Source organism: Plectropomus leopardus, chromosome 4 (assembly GCF_026936395.1).
Source record: "Plectropomus leopardus strain MGB_pleo_1.0 chromosome 4, ASM2693639v1, whole genome shotgun sequence".
Classification (NCBI taxonomy): Eukaryota; Metazoa; Chordata; class Actinopteri; order Perciformes; family Serranidae; genus Plectropomus; species Plectropomus leopardus.
In genome coordinates this window covers 29,513,639-29,533,029 of record NC_142179.1, presented here as the reverse complement: position 1 = coordinate 29,533,029, position 19,391 = coordinate 29,513,639, and the positions used below count along the sequence as shown (strand labels likewise).

The 19,391-nt window shown below is 39.4% G+C and overlaps 2 protein-coding genes across 2 annotated transcripts; both read left to right on the top strand.

Moving 5' to 3' along the window:
• The first annotated feature begins 1,090 nt into the window (after positions 1–1,090).
• Positions 1,091–10,161, top strand: lgi3 (leucine-rich repeat LGI family, member 3). The gene is made up of 9 exons (XM_042488340.2): positions 1,091–1,756; positions 2,541–2,612; positions 4,018–4,089; positions 5,695–5,766; positions 6,057–6,128; positions 6,407–6,576; positions 6,657–6,821; positions 6,921–7,011; positions 8,408–10,161. The coding sequence occupies exons 1-9, from the start codon at positions 1,560–1,562 to the stop codon at positions 9,135–9,137; spliced, it is 1,641 nt and encodes a 546-aa protein (XP_042344274.2). The 5' UTR covers positions 1,091–1,559; the 3' UTR covers positions 9,138–10,161.
• A 1,150-nt stretch (positions 10,162–11,311) lies between these two features.
• On the top strand, positions 11,312–16,784 carry chmp7 (charged multivesicular body protein 7). The gene is made up of 10 exons (XM_042488166.2): positions 11,312–11,903; positions 12,584–12,755; positions 13,137–13,322; positions 13,449–13,582; positions 13,854–13,902; positions 14,567–14,686; positions 14,778–14,876; positions 14,972–15,029; positions 15,766–15,999; positions 16,091–16,784. Exons 1-10 carry the CDS (start codon positions 11,641–11,643, stop codon positions 16,144–16,146), a joined length of 1,371 nt encoding a protein of 456 aa, XP_042344100.2. The 5' UTR covers positions 11,312–11,640; the 3' UTR covers positions 16,147–16,784.
• The last annotated feature ends 2,607 nt before the right edge of the window (positions 16,785–19,391 follow it).

Here is a 19,391-nt window from a genome sequence, read left to right as displayed (position 1 = left end):
ATTTGGTGTGGAGATGAAAACCATTCATTTGTACCTTGCTGTAAACATATAGTTATTTAAAAGGGACATAGCATATTAATGAACATCAGTATAAAATACAAATGTAAATATGCTGGTGTTAGCATGACTGCTAATTTTCATCTGTAGTCCCTTGGCAGGTATCAGGTAAAAGAAATAGGGAGAGAAAGAAAAGAAACAGAAGATAGGAAAAAAGCATAATTTATACAGAGGACAAAGTGCCTTAAAAGTGACAATGTAAACGGTATGGTATAAAGTGCATGGTATAAGTTGCAATATGCAAAATGCTTTATCTATGTGCAGAGAGTAGAGTTCAACATGTTTATTTCTGCTGTAAAGTTGTGCATTTTAACATGGGGGTCTATGGGGATTTACTTTGTTTTGGCCAAGTAGCAAATGGCCAAGTGTGCGTCAGCGTCATTTTTCAGCCTCCGAGGTTGCCACTTGGTCAAGATGCTGTTGAGCTGCATCATGGGAATTGTAAGACACAGTGGAGTTTTACCTATACAGGTCTAATGCAAACTAAAAGTAAGGATATCTTGGCTCCTGCATTTTTTATTCAGACTATTCCTTTTTAACCTCTTTCTCTCAAGTCCCTCACTCTGATCAGAGTACAATACTACCCTTTAAAGGTATACTTTGTCATCTGAGAGGTAGTGTCTTTAAAATGTAAATGTTAACCCTTTAAAACCTGTATCAACACCAGTTTTCTTGTGCTGCCTATATATATATATATATATATATATATATATTTATCAAAATGAAACCAATTTGCTCCGATGTCAGAGGGTTAAACACTCTAGGTTGGTTTTCTTGGGGTTTTTTTGTACAACCCCCATGTATTTTTTGGTATTCAGATTGACTTCACCAGTGTTTCTTTGTACCATCCTGCTTAGAGAAAGTCTCAGGACTGGTTGCTGTTTAGAAACTACCAGAACACAAGCACCCTCCCACACGCATCCACTGACACATGGATGCATGCACACACATTTTTTTCCTGCATCCTTGATGCCTCCTCGTCTGCTCTCATGACTGCGGCAGCTCGACACGACTTCACACCTGATAAGAGCTCCACATAACATGGCAGTATAATCTTCCATCAGCACCGACCCAACTTCCCCTCCCCTCTCTCCCTCTCCCTCCCTGCTGCTGTTGTTCTGAGGTTTTCTGCGTGTTCGATAGTAAATAATTCATTGTCAGCGACGCTGCCTACAGGTCCTAGTGCGGAGAAAGCAGCCTCGCTCGTCATTCCTGCAGTGTGCACTCTGGCAGCAGCTCTTGAGAGAGACAGAGAGAAAGATTGCACAGATCCAAGGAAGCTGCAGAGCTCCCACACCCACTGAGGATACACAGGACTCCCCTTACTCTCCCTCCTCCCTCCCTACTTCTCTCTCTCTCACTCTCTTTCGTGGTCAACTCTGTGCTCAGCATTATCAGAGCTGCTGGGGCTGTAGGCAGGCTGACCATCGCCTCTCAACAAGACACTTGAGGAGAAACTTCAAGAAGCTCATCCACACGGCTTCCTTTCCTCCTGCCCAAGAATGACGGAGCTCGGACGGAGATGGATGATCTGCTTGTCGCTTCTGTGTCTGTGTCTCTGCCTGCTCAGGGAATCAAACGCCAGGAGAGCCCCCAAGATCCCCCGCTGTCCTGCGACCTGCTCCTGCACCAAAGACAGTGCCTTCTGTGTGGACACCAAGGCAATTCCCAAGAGCTTCCCCCCTGGGATCATCTCTCTGTGAGTCCAACATTTATATGTTTGAAAAGCATCTTTTCCTAACCTGTGCGCAGGCTGGTACAGATGGCTACATCACTGATGTCACCCTCCATTATGTAACCATGCCTGAATCCCTACTTGTCTTTTAATTACCTGCAACCTAAGTTGCCAAGTGATGTTTTCCTGATGCAGTGTGTCTATGCATTAACCGAGAGCTGTACCAGACAGCATTACATCATCATCAAAATAACATTGCCTTACTGTGCCATCTGCCGAACTTAGTTTAGGGAGTACAGCGGTAAAAATCTGTCGAGCTCCAGGGAGGAAAACTAACAATAGACTCCCTCTCTCGCTGCAGGAGACCTGCTTCTCCTCTGAGAGATCTAATCTTGAAGAGAGTCCAGAGATTTGCTCGATAAATGGAGCACGTGTAATGAAATGGAAAGCTTAACACTTGACGGGGGAAGGTTATGTATCGCTAAGAAGGTTACAAGGTGCCCCCTTTTGTGTGATGTCAACCCCCATCGCCCGTGGATTGAATATTGAGTCGAGGGAATTCCAGAGAAGGGCTGGTGGAGGTGCCCTCATTTTTCAATAGAGAAGACGTTAAGAAGTGGAGAAGGAACTTGTGTGTCCTAGTTTTGAAAATATTTAGTCCTGCTTGATATTTAAACTGCAAGGACGACTATGTCCTGAGAGAGGAAATAAAAAATACAGTGATGCTAATAAGACATCTACCCCCACAAAACACATTAAGGCACTTCTCTGCACATGTAATGATAACTTCTGTTGTCTGCCTGAACAGGACGATGGTGAACGCAGCCTTTACGACCATCCCAGAGGGAGCTTTCTCTCACCTTCACCTCCTACAGTTCCTGTGAGTGTCCTGGCACATGACAAAGCACCTTCACAGCTTTTAAATGTTATAACATCTTAATTCTGTAGGCCTAGATTTTGGGGAGGATGCAGGGGACACATACCCCTCAATATTTAGAGCATGTGCGTTTGTCCCCCCATAAAAACTGTCCTGTAAAAACAGGAAAGTAGCCGAGAACTTTTATTTAGAAGAAATTAAAGACATTTACACCATAACTTGATGCAAAACAAGGAAAATCTATGCTCAAATTGCAGAAAATTAGATGTTCAAAATTTCCTGGGGAAAGACCCCAAACCCTCAGTGTTGAAACGAAACTTATGCCCTATCTCATCCCTTTGAAACCTGAGCAAATTTGTCTGATTTCTTTCTAAAACAGGGAAAGAAGGCAATAAGTGAGGAAAGAAGAAATGACCCAAAACGAGGCAAGACTTCAGTAAAAAGTACAAAAAAATAACTTGTAAAATAGTTCTTAAAAAAGCAAACAAAGTAAAAATGGAAATGACCCAATATAATGATTTTGTAGCATAATTTCAAATATGTAATTATGATAATTAGAAATATATATTTTCCCCTTGGTTTTTTTTTTTGCCCTAGACATTTTTCCCTTGCTTTAAAAAACAAATTCTAAATCTAGTTATGTCTCGCCATTTGTGGAACATTTCTTATTGAGTTGCTTGTTTCCTTTTTTCCCTGTATTTTTGAAAGAAATCAAACCAATTTGCTCAGAGTACAAAAAGTTTTAAAAACGTGCAAATTGCATCTGAAAGCAGCACAAGAAAACTGATGTGGCCCTAGGTTTTAAAGAGTTAATTTAGTATCTCTCTCCTACAACCAGTGAGGCCCCTGTTTTAAAATACAGTCCCAACACTTAATGCCACTCGTATGTTTTTATGCAGCCGATACCGTGGTGCACGCAGACAGCTTTTGTCTCGCACTGACAATGAAAGTGACTTCAGCTCGTAGAAAATGAATGCTTATTGAAAACAGTGGGTGACATAGCAGTAATAAGAGTAAAGTGGCTCTGTATCAGTGTCATTGCCAATCACTGACTCCCTTCAGTTCTGCTCTGCCAGACAAAGAGCCGTTTATCTACTCAGATGCAATCATGAGTGTGTGTGGTCACGTCCGTGTGTGTGTTTTTGTGTAGGTCTGCATGTATTTGTGTAAATTCCAAATGTGTTTGTGTTTACATTCGATTATATACCGTGATTGTTTAATGCAATACAGGCTATAAGTATTTCTATAAATGCTTTATTTACTTCTTCAAAAAGCTCTAAATTAGCCCAGCGACAAATAGAAACTTTTCAGATATTAGAGTGGAAGTTGGTTGTTTAGCTATCTAGCTTTAGTTGAGCATCTCCTACATCATCTACACGATTTGATCATGATTGCTTTTTTTTTACAGGCTCTTGAACTCAAACACATTCACCATGATTGCTGATGATGCCTTCGCTGGACTGTCTCACCTGCAGTACCTGTAAGTATCTCACTAACGTGTATACTTCCAAAATAAGTTTGACTCGTCTTTTAACTCGCTTTGTTTTGGTGCACCTCATTTTTGAAACACTGATTTCCAATCCAAATTCCATTTTTAATTCATACATACATTTTCACACTTGAAAAACAGCAACAGTTGACCAAAGTGCTGCACATGAAAAATGAAAAAAAGAGGAAAAAATATCTGAAAACAACAAACCACACAGATGATAGAAAATGAATAAATAAATAAAGATAGTGATAAATAGATAAATAAAAATGTGTTTAAATATAGGATTTAACTGAAAAAAGCATGGTCTCTCCTGTGCTTTGACTGCACTGTACATGTCCTCAAGATTTGCTCAATGAACAGCGAGACTTTGTAACACTTGAAAAAAGAAAAAACTTGCACTGCTTGTTATAAATGGAACGGTAAATTCGTAAGCTGTAAAAAGCACCTTCACTCAGTTCAGTATCTCAGGGCGTTTATCCTCCACAGCCTCACTTGTTCTGGTATGAGGAGTAGGAAATGGTGGCTAATGATAGCAAATTTTGAATAAATACTGCTGAGTCAGATTGTTGGCTTTGACTGACTCTACTAGTTTTCCATCCATTTTTTGCATCATCACTATGCAGTTATTCTTCATCAGAAGTCACATGAGCTAACTTTAAAGCAAAGGTTTTAGCTGACTTTCAATTTTGCACTAATTTCATTTCCATCATGCATTGTTTACGTTTGTGATTAATTACAGTAGGTCTAGGTAGGTTTATTTATCTGCAAAGTGAATAGAATTCGCCTTAAGGCTGCACTTCAGGATTGGATTCTGCAGTATGGCAAAGAACGCCAAAAGTTAAACTGAAAATAAATCCTCCTACGACAGCGAGCACACTGCCTCTGTGCTGTAATAAAGCTGAATATGCCATTCTGTGAATTGATGGGCTTTGGAAAGTAGTTAGCTGATGGCTTGGAGCTTCCGTGATGGCCATGCCTCTCTCTGGCTGCCTGCCGTGTGGCTTTTGGCTGCAGCCCAGCCATCAGGCCTCTCTGCATTACTGCCACTACCGCCATCGCTACCCGCTGTGAATGCTAATAAAGTCATACTTTCATATCCAGCTACCTCCAGAGAGTCTGCACATGCTGCACGTCCTCCACTATCAATAGATGAAACGTAGATGGGATCAAATGATGCTGACACGCAGACCTTTGAAATACTGCTGCAGTCAGTGTCTTTTTTTTTTTTATCACATTAATCAGATGCATGAAATGAGATTTTACCATTGAGTCATTCATTTTTGTTTTAGCTTTTTCTGAGGTCATTGCAATGGTTGTTTTGGACACATAAAATATAAAATAATAGAGATAATACACGACTCTGTATTGTCACATCTTTATTTTTTCAACTCATGCCATTACCTTCTGATTGTAAATCCACCAGATGCAGACTGTACTATTACTGAAATAATTACTGCTTACAGTCGCACTCTTATTGTGTCTTGCACCGACAACACAACCTCCTACCACACAAGCATGACATCCTATAATACTGGCTGGATTTCAGAGGTTGTCCTCACTGTGTGACATGTGAGTGGTTTGTTCTCTCCTCAGGTTCATTGAGAATAATGACATCCAGGCTCTGTCAAAGTATACCTTCCGAGGACTCAAATCCCTGACTCATCTGTAAGTGTTTAGTTGAGCTCATAAAATGAAGAAACTGTCCACCATTTGTCTACTATCTGACTATATAAGCTAAGCTAACTGGCTGTTGGCTGTAGCTACATATTTACTGATGCGAGAGTGGTGTCGATCTTCTCGTCTCTCAGCAAGACTAACTGACTATCTGATGATGCTAAAATATGCACATTGAATAACCAGAGTATTTGAAATAGACTTGGAACAAGTAGGAAGAATTACAAACTGCAAGCAACACATAACGGTGACTCATTTTTTTTTATGTTTTTTTTTTTCAGATCTTTGTCAAACAACAACCTGCAGCAGCTGCCGAGAGATCTCTTCAAACATCTTGACATCCTCACTGATTTGTAAGTGTGCCTTCGCTCAAATAAAAACAGCATGTTGACAACCCGCGAGCTCTGACCCTACAATCTGTCCCGACAAAATACTGGTTTGCTGCTGTTCCCTGGGGGTTTAGTGGAATACCACACTCATCTGCAAAACTGTCTGGCTCGAGCGGGTGGTTTGTGTCTGAGTCAAACCACACTGGTGCACACAGAGACTTTAATCTGCGCTTTCCTTCCTTCTGTCAGGTTTGGAAGATGTTTTTGAGACATATCTTCTCTTTTGCCTGTCTGTTACTCAGAGACCTGCGAGGGAACTCTTTCCGCTGCGACTGTAAAATCAAGTGGCTGGTCGACTGGATGGAGAAGACCAACACTTCTGTTCCTGCTATCTACTGCGCCAGCCCTTTTGAATTCCAGGGACGCAGAATCCACGACCTCGCACCACGAGACTTCAACTGCATCAGCGCAGGTTTCACCTCTTCCAACACTTTGGTGGTGTCGTGGCATAACTTCTTGGCTCATGAGTAATTCTGCGTTGTCTTCCTTCAGATTTCGCTGTTTACGAGACCTTCCCTTTCCACTCTGTGTCGGTGGAGTCCTATGAGTTCAATGAGGATCAGTTTGTGGCCTTCGCTCAGCCTGATTCGGGGTTCTGCACCTTGTATATTTGGGATCACGTGGAGATGGTCTTCAGGAAGTTTCATAACATTACCTGTAAGTTGTCATCTATGAAAGTATGAATATTATAGCATTCTTCGTTTTTTAAAAAAAGAATCTTTATGTCTTTTCTGCCTCTGTTTGTCACTCTTGCAGCTCGCTCTGCTGTCTACTGCAAACCTGTGGTGATAAACAACAGTCTTTACATGGTTGTCGCTCAACTTTTTGGTGGATCTCATATTTACAAGTAAGGCTTGCAGTCCAATCTTGAAGCTATTGTCCTGTTGAAATTCCCTAGCATATTTAAAAACCATAACCTTAAAATTATAGCTTGACACATTTTGGAAATTCAACACCACTCACATATTGGTACGGTAAATAAATGTCTGTCCAAAGGTAATCTGCCTACCAGCACCTCTGAAGTTCACAAATAAACACATATCTTATCTATGGGTGTGTATCATTATGCTAACGAGTCTCCTTGCTTCCTGCACTCGTGTCTCTTTCTCGAGTCTCAGCTCCTCCTAGCGAGGATGCAAGAGAGAGATATGCAAGGAAGAGATGCGTACGAGACACCTTTGTCTCCTGGCTCAAAGCTCCTCCAGAAGCCTCCTCTCTCCTCGTTTCCTCAAGGTGAATTTAAGGGATTGGAAGAATCGATCCTCCATGATGGGAGAGGGGGAACAATTTCTGGGTCACAGGAGGAGAGAGGACGCAAAGCATAAGTTAGCATAAAGAAAAGCACCCTTTTTCTTGGCTGGGACCAGAAACGCTCCTGAGTTTCTGCATGACAGCTGCTCCTCACCAACAAATAGTTACACATAACCACTCGTAAAATGGTCCAGTTTTCAATGGCTTAAACAAAAGACACAGAATGTGTTATTTAGTGCACTTTAGGCTCACTCCCTACTTATCAAATACAGACACTTGGTCAGTGGTCCTTAGAGTCACCCTTTAGCAGCAGTATGGGACACACTGGGTGAATTTCTGATGCTCCAGGCAACTACTGTAGTAAAAGGAGCAAGAAAGTCCACATAGGGTAGATGGGTCAAACAACGTGAGGTTTTATTGAGCTACTAGCACGCTTATATTGAGCCAAACCATTATGTTTTTTTCTTAATCCTGAGGGCTTTTGTTGCCTCAATTCAAGAAAATTAACCTCAAAATCAAGTGTTTTTTCTAAATTTTAAGTTTATTTTGCAGAGAGACTGTAAAGACTGTGTTCAATGAGTGAAAACTTTAAATTTCCTGTGACAACAGAAATTTATTTTGAAAAGACAAAATGCATTTAACAAGTGTAAATTGCCGCTCCAGAGCATTGAAAAATTGACAAAGTCAGGGTACCTAGCGCAACATATTTTGACGTAGGGCATGTGACCAAGCATCGGTATTAGAGGAGTCAGGGTTGAGGCGGTGTTGGATGGTAGTTGGATAGAACCATGATGGCTGTTTCCGCTGGATTCAGTTTCAATGCTAAGCTAAGCTAACTGGCTGTTGGCTGTAGCTACATATTTGCTGATGCGAGAGTGGTGTCGATCTTCTCGTCTCTCAGCAAGACATAAGTAAATATCTCAAAATGTCAAACTACTCCTGATACTGTGAGAAGCTTTAGAAATACAATGAAAACCTTTCTGATATCACAGGTGGGAAGAGGACCCGCAGCGCTTTGTGAAGATCCAAGACATCGACACGACTCGGGTGAGAAAGCCCAACTTCGTGGAGACCTTCCAGATAGACGGAGAGTGGTACTTTGTAGTGGCAGACAGCTCCAAGGCGGGATCCACCAGCATTTATCGCTGGAACAGCAATGGTTTCTACACCCACCAGTCCCTCCACCCTTGGCATCGGGACACCCATGTGGAGTTCCTCGATGTTGCGGGGAAGCCTCACCTCATCCTCTCCAGCGCCTCTCAGCCGCCGGTGGTTTACCAGTGGAACCGAAGCCAGAAGCAGTTTGCTTTCTTCTCCGTAATCACAGAGCTAGCAGATGTGCAGATGGTGAAGCACTTTTGGGTGAGGAAAGTTCTTTACCTTTGCCTCACACGCTTCATAGGTGACTCCAAGATCCTCCGCTGGGAAGGGCAGCGTTTCGTAGAGATCCAGACTCTTCCCTCTCGGGGCTCAATGGCAGTTTATCCCTTCACAGTGGGCCTCCGCCAGTACCTCATCCTGGGAAGCGATTTCTCCTTCTCCAGAGTATACCTGTGGGATGACCTCACTCAGCGCTTCCAGCCCTTCCAGGAGCTCAACATGAGAGCCCCACGGGCGTTCAGCTTGGTGTCTGTCGACAACAAGGACATACTGCTGGCTGCCAGCTTCAAAGGCAACACCCTGGCCTACCAGCACCTGGTGGTGGATCTCAGTGCCAAGTAGACGTGTGGGAGCGAGAGGAGGTGCTTCTGAGCATTTATCAACACGTGCCAAATAAATAAAAGACTGCAAAATGTTTAAGCCATGTAACTTAAGGTCTGCTGTTTCACCTGATGTTTTTAGCGAGGCAACTAATGAAATGGTAGATCTATTTTTATGCACTATCCCTTAACATCTGAATGAAATAATGTGATATTACACAGCATCAGTAACACGCCAACATAACTGCCGCAATACTGCTTCTGTTCTGCCAACTATATATCTAGGCCAATTATTTTTCAAAAGTATTATATTGTATATTGTACTTTACTAATGTAAAAAAAATTATGTGCATGTGCATTGACTGAATTACTCACTGGATGAGACGGGATATTGTAACCGACTGACTAAAGCTATGGAGGTTGTGTAGGTTACACAGTGCAGTTTATCTGTGTAGCATTTTGCATGACACAGTAAAGTGATATAACCATGTAAAGTAAGCAATACTTAACATTGCAATACTTTGAATCCCGTATTGCGTTTATCTTTATATACGAGATACCCTTGAGTTTATTTTGGATTTAATATTTATTCTGCGATAATAAGAAGAGATCAGGCATGAGCAAACTAAGCCAGGGGCCCTGGAATTAATTGAAAACGTGGGCGCATTATTGCTTTTTAAGTTTTTAAAAATGTCATCGTTAATTTTGTCATCGTTCCCAAATCACATAATGTCCTCCCAGTTTACCACAGTTCTGAGAGGTGTTATACAAAATTTGGCAATTTTAGGAGCTATAACAAGATCAGATACAGCTTAATAAAGTAAAAATACATAAATAAAATTATCCTTTCCTGTTTTTCAATGTACAGTCACAAACTGGATTTATTTGTTGCTGTGTACATTTGCACATAGAAGGGTGGGAAAGGGGTGTGATTAAATCTGTATTATGGCCCCCAAAAAGTCTTGTGTCCTGTTTTATGTAGTTAGAATTGCTTTTCAAAAACACGATAACTACTTGTAGTTTCTCTTGTGTCGCAGTGTTGGGACTAACTAGTTATTTTTAATTAAATAACAAAAATGTATTTGTAATCAGTTACGGTTACTAAGAAAAGATTCAATTAAATTACAGTTACTAATCAAAATATTGGTGGTTACAAAAGGGGTTACTTTCACATTTATTCTTGTGGATAAAAAAGTTTATATGTTGATTATAACATTAATTCTGTTGCTTTGCATCTTTTCACAGTTCAGGCATACCCTCTTTTGGCATTGCCTATTTCTGGACATTGATCGGCTTTGTTGCCTAATTGAAATCATTCTTCAGAATCAAAAAGGGATCAGATGTAATTATTTGCATTACTTATTATATTATATAATATATATTATATTATATATTTTTTATCATATTTTATTGCATGTATTCTCATATTTTCTTAATATTTTTCCATTTAGTACTTTAACTGTCAAGATCTGCCTGCTTTATAACTTTTATTCATTTTATTTGCTTTATTCTTGTTGACCTTTTGTATATGCATTTTGTTCTTGCCTTTTTGTTTGACTTTTATAGACCTTTCTGTTTGTTAATGTTTATTTTAATATTCCCTGAGTGCCTGCCTTTACTTTATCTGTCAAATTACTTTGTCAACAACCGTTTTTAAAGGTGCTATTTAAATGAAGTTATTATGATGATGTGATGATTATTATTAAAATAGTCACATCATTTATTACATTTTCAATAGGGTAACTGGTAATCTAATCCTTTTTAATTTCAAATGTAACCACTCCTATACTGTGCAGTGCAAATCAGTTGTACACACAGACTGTACATAGATATACTAAACACAGTCTATGGTCCTAAAGAACTGGTACCATGTTAGCTGTTCAAACTAAACAGTGGTATAAGTCTTTAGTTGTTTGACTTGTGTATACTTAGCCAGTGACAAAGATCATTAAGTTACGCCATTCGCGCGTAAATCAGTTTTTCAATAAAAAAAAAAAAGATACTTCAGCCACATATATTCTGAGAAAAATAAAATCTGCTGCGGGCATGCGCAGAAAGGGCGCAAACTTGACGTTCCTGAGGATAGCTTTACGTGCGCTCGCTTTGTTGTCCAGAGTGTCTGCGTGGGTGGAGTTAAAGCATTTCCTTTACAGACTCGTGACCCCGCCTTTTCGCGCGGTTCTGAATTGTAAAACGCGCGCGGTCCTCTGTTGTTGTTGATATGTGAGACGTTAGCTCGTGTTAGCCAAATTTCAGTGCATCATGGTGAAGTGAGGGTCTGGCGTGATAGCCTGGCAGCGACATGAGAGCCTCAGCTCTGAATCTCCCTTCAGCAGACGGTATTTTAGCCTCCAGGACGTTAACGCTACGCGGGGATATTTGTCTATGGTGAGCGCGAGGGAGGTAACATTAGTGCGTGTTGCTAGCTAACGTAACGTTAACTCGGTGCTAAGCTAACGTTAGCTGCTGCAGCTGTCTCAGGTGGATAAACGGGTGAAGCTAAAGTTTAGACTCAGCTGCAGCAAATGTCTAAGGCCCCAGGAATGACTCTGACGCCGGAATGGGACGACGACGAGCGGATGAATTTTATGTTCTCGGACTTCAGTGAGAACCGAGATGTCAACACGACGGACTGGGACAGTAAGATGGACTTCTGGACGGCTCTGGTTATTAAAGTGTGCAGGGACCGAGGCACCGTGTGTGTCAGCCTGCAGGAGCTCAACAAGACCTTCAGGAGGAAAGAAAAATCCCCGCTGGGCTTAGCGACCGTCATCCAGTCCATGGCCAGGTAACTGATACTGTCTGTCACTGCTGCTGCCAAGGTGCAATGTATGTACATTTACTAAAGTGCAGTACTTAAGTACAAATTTGGCGTACTTGTACTTAACCTGAGTATTTTCTTTTCATGGCTTCACGTTTCATTTATGCTTTTACTTTTTTTCCTGCACTACATTATCAGAATCAGAACGACTTTATTGATCGGGGGGAGGGTCGTTACAATCTGCAATGATTAGTCGATCAATCAATATTCTGACAAACATTTAAGGTTTGTGGAGAGTTTTTTTCTGAGTTTTTTGGATGTATTTTATATTTTCTTTCCTTTTTCACTCTTTAAAAATGTTTTTTTAGTTGTTTGGGTGTTGTGCATAATTTGTTTATTATTGTTTATTTATTTATTTTTTAGTTTTGGGCCCTGTTTTTTTTTTGTTGTTTAAATAATTTTAGAATTTTTAGATTTTTCCGCACTTGGGTCCTTTTATACTCAAAGTACTTTTTCCTGAATACTTACTTATTAACTTTTACTGAAGTCAAATTTTCACTGCAGGACTTTTACTTGTAACAGAGTATTTTTACAGTGTGGTATTAGTACATTTACTTAAGTAAATGACCTGAATACTTCGTCCACCACTGGCTGTTGCTGTCTCTCTGGTCAGCACAGTTACACTGCTTGTCTTTAACTTCTGCCAGATGTGGAAAGATCCAGAGGGAGTCGGAGTTTGCTGCCAATGTGGACTGTGGCTGGCTGTCCTGGGGTGTTGGCCTGCTGCTGGTGAAACCTCTGAAATGGACCTTCTCCACTCTTCTGGGAAGCAGCCGGGTGCCTCTGGAGGAGTCCTTTGTTGTCATTGAACTAGTAAAGGTTTGTCAAACTCAGTTTTTCCTGATGTGATTCAGATTTGATATTATAATGATACTGGAGACACCATGATTGTTGTTGTTTTTATCTGTCCTAGTTGCAGCAAGATGCTGTGCATTACATTTATCTTAATTTACCATACAGTGATTCAGTTTTTACATCAGCTCTCAAATACAGCACTGTGGTTCAAACCAGTCATCTCAATTCAAAGTGGTGTGCATCTGAATCAAAAACTGACACGTACTGTCGTGCCGTGGAGACCTTGAACACATGTCAACCTGCAACCACGCTGAATGCTTTCTCTTTCTCTATCTCTGGTGTTTCAATAGTGCAGTAAAGGTTATGATGGCGGATGCTAGATATGAAGGCTGCTTTCGTTTCCAGGAGAAAGCAGCGGAATTACTCAGGGTGTACCGAAGCAGTGAATATGCAAGCTGCTCCATCCTGTCATTTCAAGAGCTCTGCACTCTCTCCTCTGACGTCTGTGCTGATGAGAGCACCCTGTGCATGGCTCTGCTGCAGCTGCAGAGGGACAAGCAGGTGACCGTTTCATTGCACGAAGGCGAGAAGGTAAACAAACTGCTCGTTCATAATCCTTAGATGCACTTTTTGCAAGGACTCTTTTACATAGAAGCCTGTTTTAGAGACCGTTTACCCTCTGACTTGTTTGATGTTTTGTTTTTTATTTTTTTACAGATTGTTAAGTTTTGTCAGGATGGGCAAGATCATGTTTCTCCAGTCAGTGATGTGGATATGGGCATCTACCAGCTGCAGCGCAGTGAGAAGCTGCTGGGAGAGCGGGTGGAGAAACTGGGCCTCGAGGCTGACAAGTACAGTAACTCAAAAATGATTTTATAGTAGAAGCAGAATAAGTGCTGACTTATGATTCATGATGACAGAGAAGATAGCACATGTTTTAGATATTGACATTTACAGTATGTGATTTAGTCATGACCAGTACCATGTGTGCTACTTGATGCTTTAGCTGCCCTTTTTCCAAATATTGGACTAATAGTCAGAGGAACTGCGTTGCATTTAAATGGTTCTGAAAGACAGAGATTGTTGTGATTAATACTAAAGTTTTGCAATACCTTTGTGCAGGTGCAAAGAGGAAGCAAGGCTGCTGCTGCAGGAAGGCAAAAAATCACAGGTACTAATACAAGTTTCCTGCAGATTCTTAAAAAAAGTCTTCAAAGGCATTTAATTCATTAATCTAAAAAATAAGGCCTTAATTTGTATTAAATCGACTTAAATTAATCTTTCAAAAGTCTAAAAAGGATTTTTTGAAAAGGTTTTCCCTGACGTTGCGTAGTGAAATTTAAAAAGAATTAGTAACATCTAATTTTTTTTCCCAAAATAATTTCACAAATGCCTCTGCTTAAACTCGTCATGATGGGAATCCCAGCAGTGGAATCTCACACGCAGAGCGAGAAGCACAAAATCAGCAAGAAAACCGCCCAGAAACGCCAGATATTTCCCACTTTTGTTGCTAAACCAAATAAATACTTTGATGATAATGTAATATGTTCACCGCTTCCACGTGTTTCACTCTAAAAAGATAATCATAAGTTTTCACTGGACAAGAAAAAGTCATGTTTTATGTTACAATAAATATTTGGGCAAAATGAAATTGTCCTCCAGTTTCAGCTATTAGGAAATTGGTTTAAACTTAATTCTGAGTTGCATTAAAAAAAGTCTTAGGAAGTCTTGAGTTTACCTTGCCTTAAGCTGCAGGAGCCCTGTAATAATTCATAAAAAAAAACATATGCATTCGCCATATTTGTTCAGTGGTAATACTTTCGTCTGTCCTTCAGGCTCTGAGGAGTTTAAGAGGCCGCAAACGGGTAGAAAAGAGAGCCAACAGCTTGTTTGCTAAACTGGAGTCAATCAGAGGAATCCTGGACAGAATCGCTCAGTCACAGACCGATAAGATGGTAAGAAGCAAAAAGAAGAACACTTTGAGTGCCGTTGTTTCTGAATAAGTTTATTATCAGCACTCTAAGTGTGAGCTGAACATGCGTGCAGGTCATACAGGCGTATCAGGCCGGAGTGTCGGCGCTCAGACTCTCTCTGAAGGACGTGACCGTGGAGCGTGCCGAGAGCCTCGTGGATCAGATCCAGGAGGTACGCTGACCGCTCATATTAACACAACAAATTCCGTATTTTATGAGATGAACTGAACCTTTGCATCTTTCTGTGTCTGTGTCTGTGATTAACAGTTATGTGACACTCAAGATGAGGTGAACCAGACTATCTCCAGTGGCGTGACCGGCGCAGGTATGCCATACTGTTGTGCCGCCTTTGTGTGATGTCGGAAGGTCGGAGTTTCCGAATCGGGAAGTTTTCCTTTCGACTTAGCTGCGTTCACGTGCTTTGAGGTGGTACAGTGGGAACAGCATTGAAGCTGCAGAGAAGAAGGGCTGTATCTGAATGCTGAGAGCGTTTAAACGAGGTCAATAGCCGTTTCCAGTTTATTCATGACAGCCAAGAGCAGAAGAAACGGAAACTGTGACGTTAACGTTAACACTATATTACACATAAAACCACCACAATACAGCTCAACAAAACCTGACTTATCAGGGTTTTATGCTAAAGAATGATGTTTCTCACTAATGTAGGTCACACTACAATGACAACATTTAACGCTAATACTATATTATATACATAAATAAACAACTAAAATCTAGCTTTAAATATAGCATTTGCTGACTTGTTATCAGGGTTTATGTTAAAAAACACACAACATTGTTTCTAACTAATGTACATGAACAGCAGGTAACATTAATACCATATTACACTCTACATGACATTTAATATGTGAATTAATAAAAAAAAGTTTCTCATCATTGACCGATCATTGACTTTTGGTCGCCACGTTTATGCATTTATGACGTCAAGTCGGCAATCCAGTGATTTCGACAAATCACATGAACGCAGCATAAGTAGCGCATCTTTAATATGTTGAATAATATATATGATTATCAAGGAGATCTAAGTTTGTATTTTTTTGTAGATGAAGACATGGATGAGTTGGAGAAGGAACTGAAATCTTTGTTGGACGAGTCAAAGCCGGATTCCGTCTCAGGTTTACCCGAAGTTCCAACAAACCGTCTGCGAGCCTCCGAGGAGCCGAGCGTCCCAGGTACCGACCTGCTCAGCTCTCTGCCTGCAGTACCTTACCGCCACCTGGATATTTCTGCTGAGCAGCTGGAGGAAGAACTAAACCAGTTAACACTTACAGATTCAGGTTTGTACTCCAGGATGTCTTTTTTTTTTCTCTTTTGGACGTTAATATAAATGCTTTGGAGTGACATTTGGTCTCTTCTCTGTCTGTCCAGGCGTTCAGCAGAAGAAAATGACATCGCCAGCCAAGAGATTAGAGCCTGCACAGTGAGGCAAGTTTGAAGCTCTGCACCAACATATCAGACTGCATCTCCTAAACGTTTTCTGTGACACAGAGTTCATAGAAGTAAAAAAAAAAAAAAAAAGTACTGAGGAACTACATTAGCAATCGCTAAATCATAATTGTAAGAGTTTTAAAATCAATATCAGGATTAAAAACAAGGCACTTTCCTTCATTAATGAAAAAAAAGCCTTTTCTGTTGTGACATGCCAAAAAAGGATTTTATTTTTTTGTAAGTGAACATGCAGTTAACTTGAGAGCTTTTAGATCTGCTCTGTCATCAGGATCTGAAGGATCTCAAGTCAAAAGTGAGCATTTTATCAGTTTAAAGTATGCTCTTTGGTATGGCGCCAGGAAAGCTTTTAATTTTGTGGTATTTTTGACGATAGTGTGAACAAGTATATTTGTCGTTTGTAGTGTGTGTTTATCGATGGACGGTCCTGTAAAGTGTATTAAGTGGCCTTTTCAACTGTAAATGTGAAACTGAAAGTAAAGAGAATATTATGCCAAATGATTAAATCAATAAGTATATTTAGTCTCAATGCAACATACCTGTGACAACTGAGAAGCCTACCTTAAGTGAGTTTAACCAAATATGTTTCTCAAAAATAAAATTTATTTTAATCACTCCTCTGCAGTTGTATTTATAGGTCAGTGTGTTTAAAGCAGACCTGAAATGAAGGCTATTTTACTCTTTAGTGTTACACCACACCCTGTGAGGTTTGGGGTGAAGTGAAGGAGCGTTATACATCTTTTTTAACCTTCTCTCATAGTCGTACCAGCACCAGAGACTGTAGGCTGTTAGTCTTATGAACACAATGGCAAACATGGCATCATTCCTGACAGGAAACAGACCCAGCAAAGGGATTTTTTTGGGCATTATCATACAAAAAAAGCTTTAAATTACACCCATTAATAACTAATCATTATCCACGATTTAAAAAAGGTATGATAACATGTTTAAATAGAGGTCAACCGTTAGACCTTTTTTTTAATATAATAAAAGACTTCTTTATTCAGAATAACTAAAAATAAAGCAGTGCATGTTTTACTAAAGTATTTACAGGCTTTGGCCACCAGAGGTCACTGCTATTCATATATTTTTCGACTCAACCAGATAAACTGCTTGCAATTAAAAAGCGTTAAAGTAGCTTCACTGATATATATAATTTATGTAATTGAACATCTAGTCTCTAATTTCTAGTTCCACTTGCAAAAAACATTAATATGCGCTGCTATTCAATTATGTCAATGTTTATCAGTCTTTTGACTGTCAGTTTAACCAAAAAGAATACAACAAACACATTGAAAATAAATTCATGTTATCAGTTATTATTAGCAGGCCTGACTGAAGCAGAATCTGACTGGATGTTTGGGTTGAAAGATTCCTGTTAAGAAAAAATATGCTGAGCGCTAATAAAATGATGTCTCTTTCAGATTACTGAATATTTTAATCAAAATGTGCTTTGGAATGATGAAGGTCAGGAATTCAGATTTATTGCCAAATCCATACCAGAGATTATATCATATCAAGACCTTTATTTTGAGATTTGCAGTTTTTGTATCAAATGTCCTGCTTCAAACCAGCGTAGTGCTTCTTTAGCAGTTATTATAATATGTTTACATAAAGACTGTTTTCATATTTGAAGGATCGTGACAGTAGCACTTGTTTTTGTTATCACATAATCAGTCCTGGTTCTGGTAGGCCTATATGAGAGCCCTTTTCAAAGAGTTTATTTATCAATTTATTATCAAGGGGCATTTAATCAGCTTCTATTTTTGTGTCAGTTCAGGAAAATAAATCCACAGATTTAATAATGTATTACTAAAGTTGAGGGTTGATATGTATACGGGTGGTAGTATGTCTCACTTTTCCATTTACTTCCATCGCTCAGCTCTCCCTGTAATTTAAGGATGACACCTAGTGGCCACTCGTTTGAACTGCGTACACATTAATATAAACGGGCTCGCTGCTTTGACTTTTCATGAACATCAGACTCTTTAGAGTCAGAGAGCAGTGATGAAAGAAGTATTATTAGTACTAATGCCACACTATAAAAGTACTCTGTTATTAAGAAAAGTCCTGCACTGAAAATTTTACTTAAGTAAAAGTAAGTAAGTATATTCAGGAAAAAGTAATTAAAGTATTAAAAGTACCTGCAAAAAAAAATGCAAAAAAAAAAATCTAGAAACTATCATTGAAAAAATATAGAAAACATTCTAAAAACTTTTAATAAAGAAATTTATAAAATTAATAAATGAAAAATAAATGATAAAAAGGAAAACACCCAACAAACTAAAAAATGTATTTAAAAAAAGGAAAGAGAACCACCCCCAAAACTCAAAATTATTATAAAAAATAATAATAAATAACGAACACCCCCAAAACAATTATTTTTTAAAAATTCAATAAATAAAAACAGTAAAAAAAATTAACAAAACTCAAAATTATTAAAAAACATAAATAAAGGGCTTACATGTTTAGCAAAAATAGTTGAACATATTTTTTTCTGTCAATTTACTAATTGACTAATTGACCAATCAACTAATCATTTCAGCTATACTTAGTATAACAACACATTATATTTTGTAAACTTTTGTAAAAGTAATTAGAACGTTCAAAGGAATGTAGTGAAGTAAATGACAATAATTCCCGTCTGAAATGTAGTGGAGTAAAAGTAAAAAGAAAACACTCAATTACAAATCTGAGGTACTTGTACTTTACTTAAGTACAGTACATGCCTAAATGTACTTAGTGCACCACCATCAGAGACATTAAAGAAATACTTCATCTGCAACGTGAAAATTTGTTGATTAATTAATCATGCCGTGTGACCTTGAATTCATGAAGAAAACTTTCTTCCTCTCGCATGCCTCCGTGAAAAAAGCCGACGTTTTGATAAAGTTTTGCTGTTGTTAGTTCGTTGTTTTTCATGAGGCATGCGAGAATATTCAAGGTAACATGGCATGAATAACTTATATATAAATGGGTGGGGTTTTTTTTTGATAAAATATTCTTTAAGTTGTTGCTATGCAACACTGTAATGTTACTAAAATGATACTGAATGGTTGTTGGTGTAGACCAATAATCCGTGGTACGTAATGGTCACTCTCCCCCTCTGTGATAACCAGCTCTGAAGTGCACTTTAACAAGACACTTCTTCAACTCATCCAGCTGACCAGCTCACTGATTTGCACGATGCAAATACAATGCAAACAAACAAACAAAAACCAAG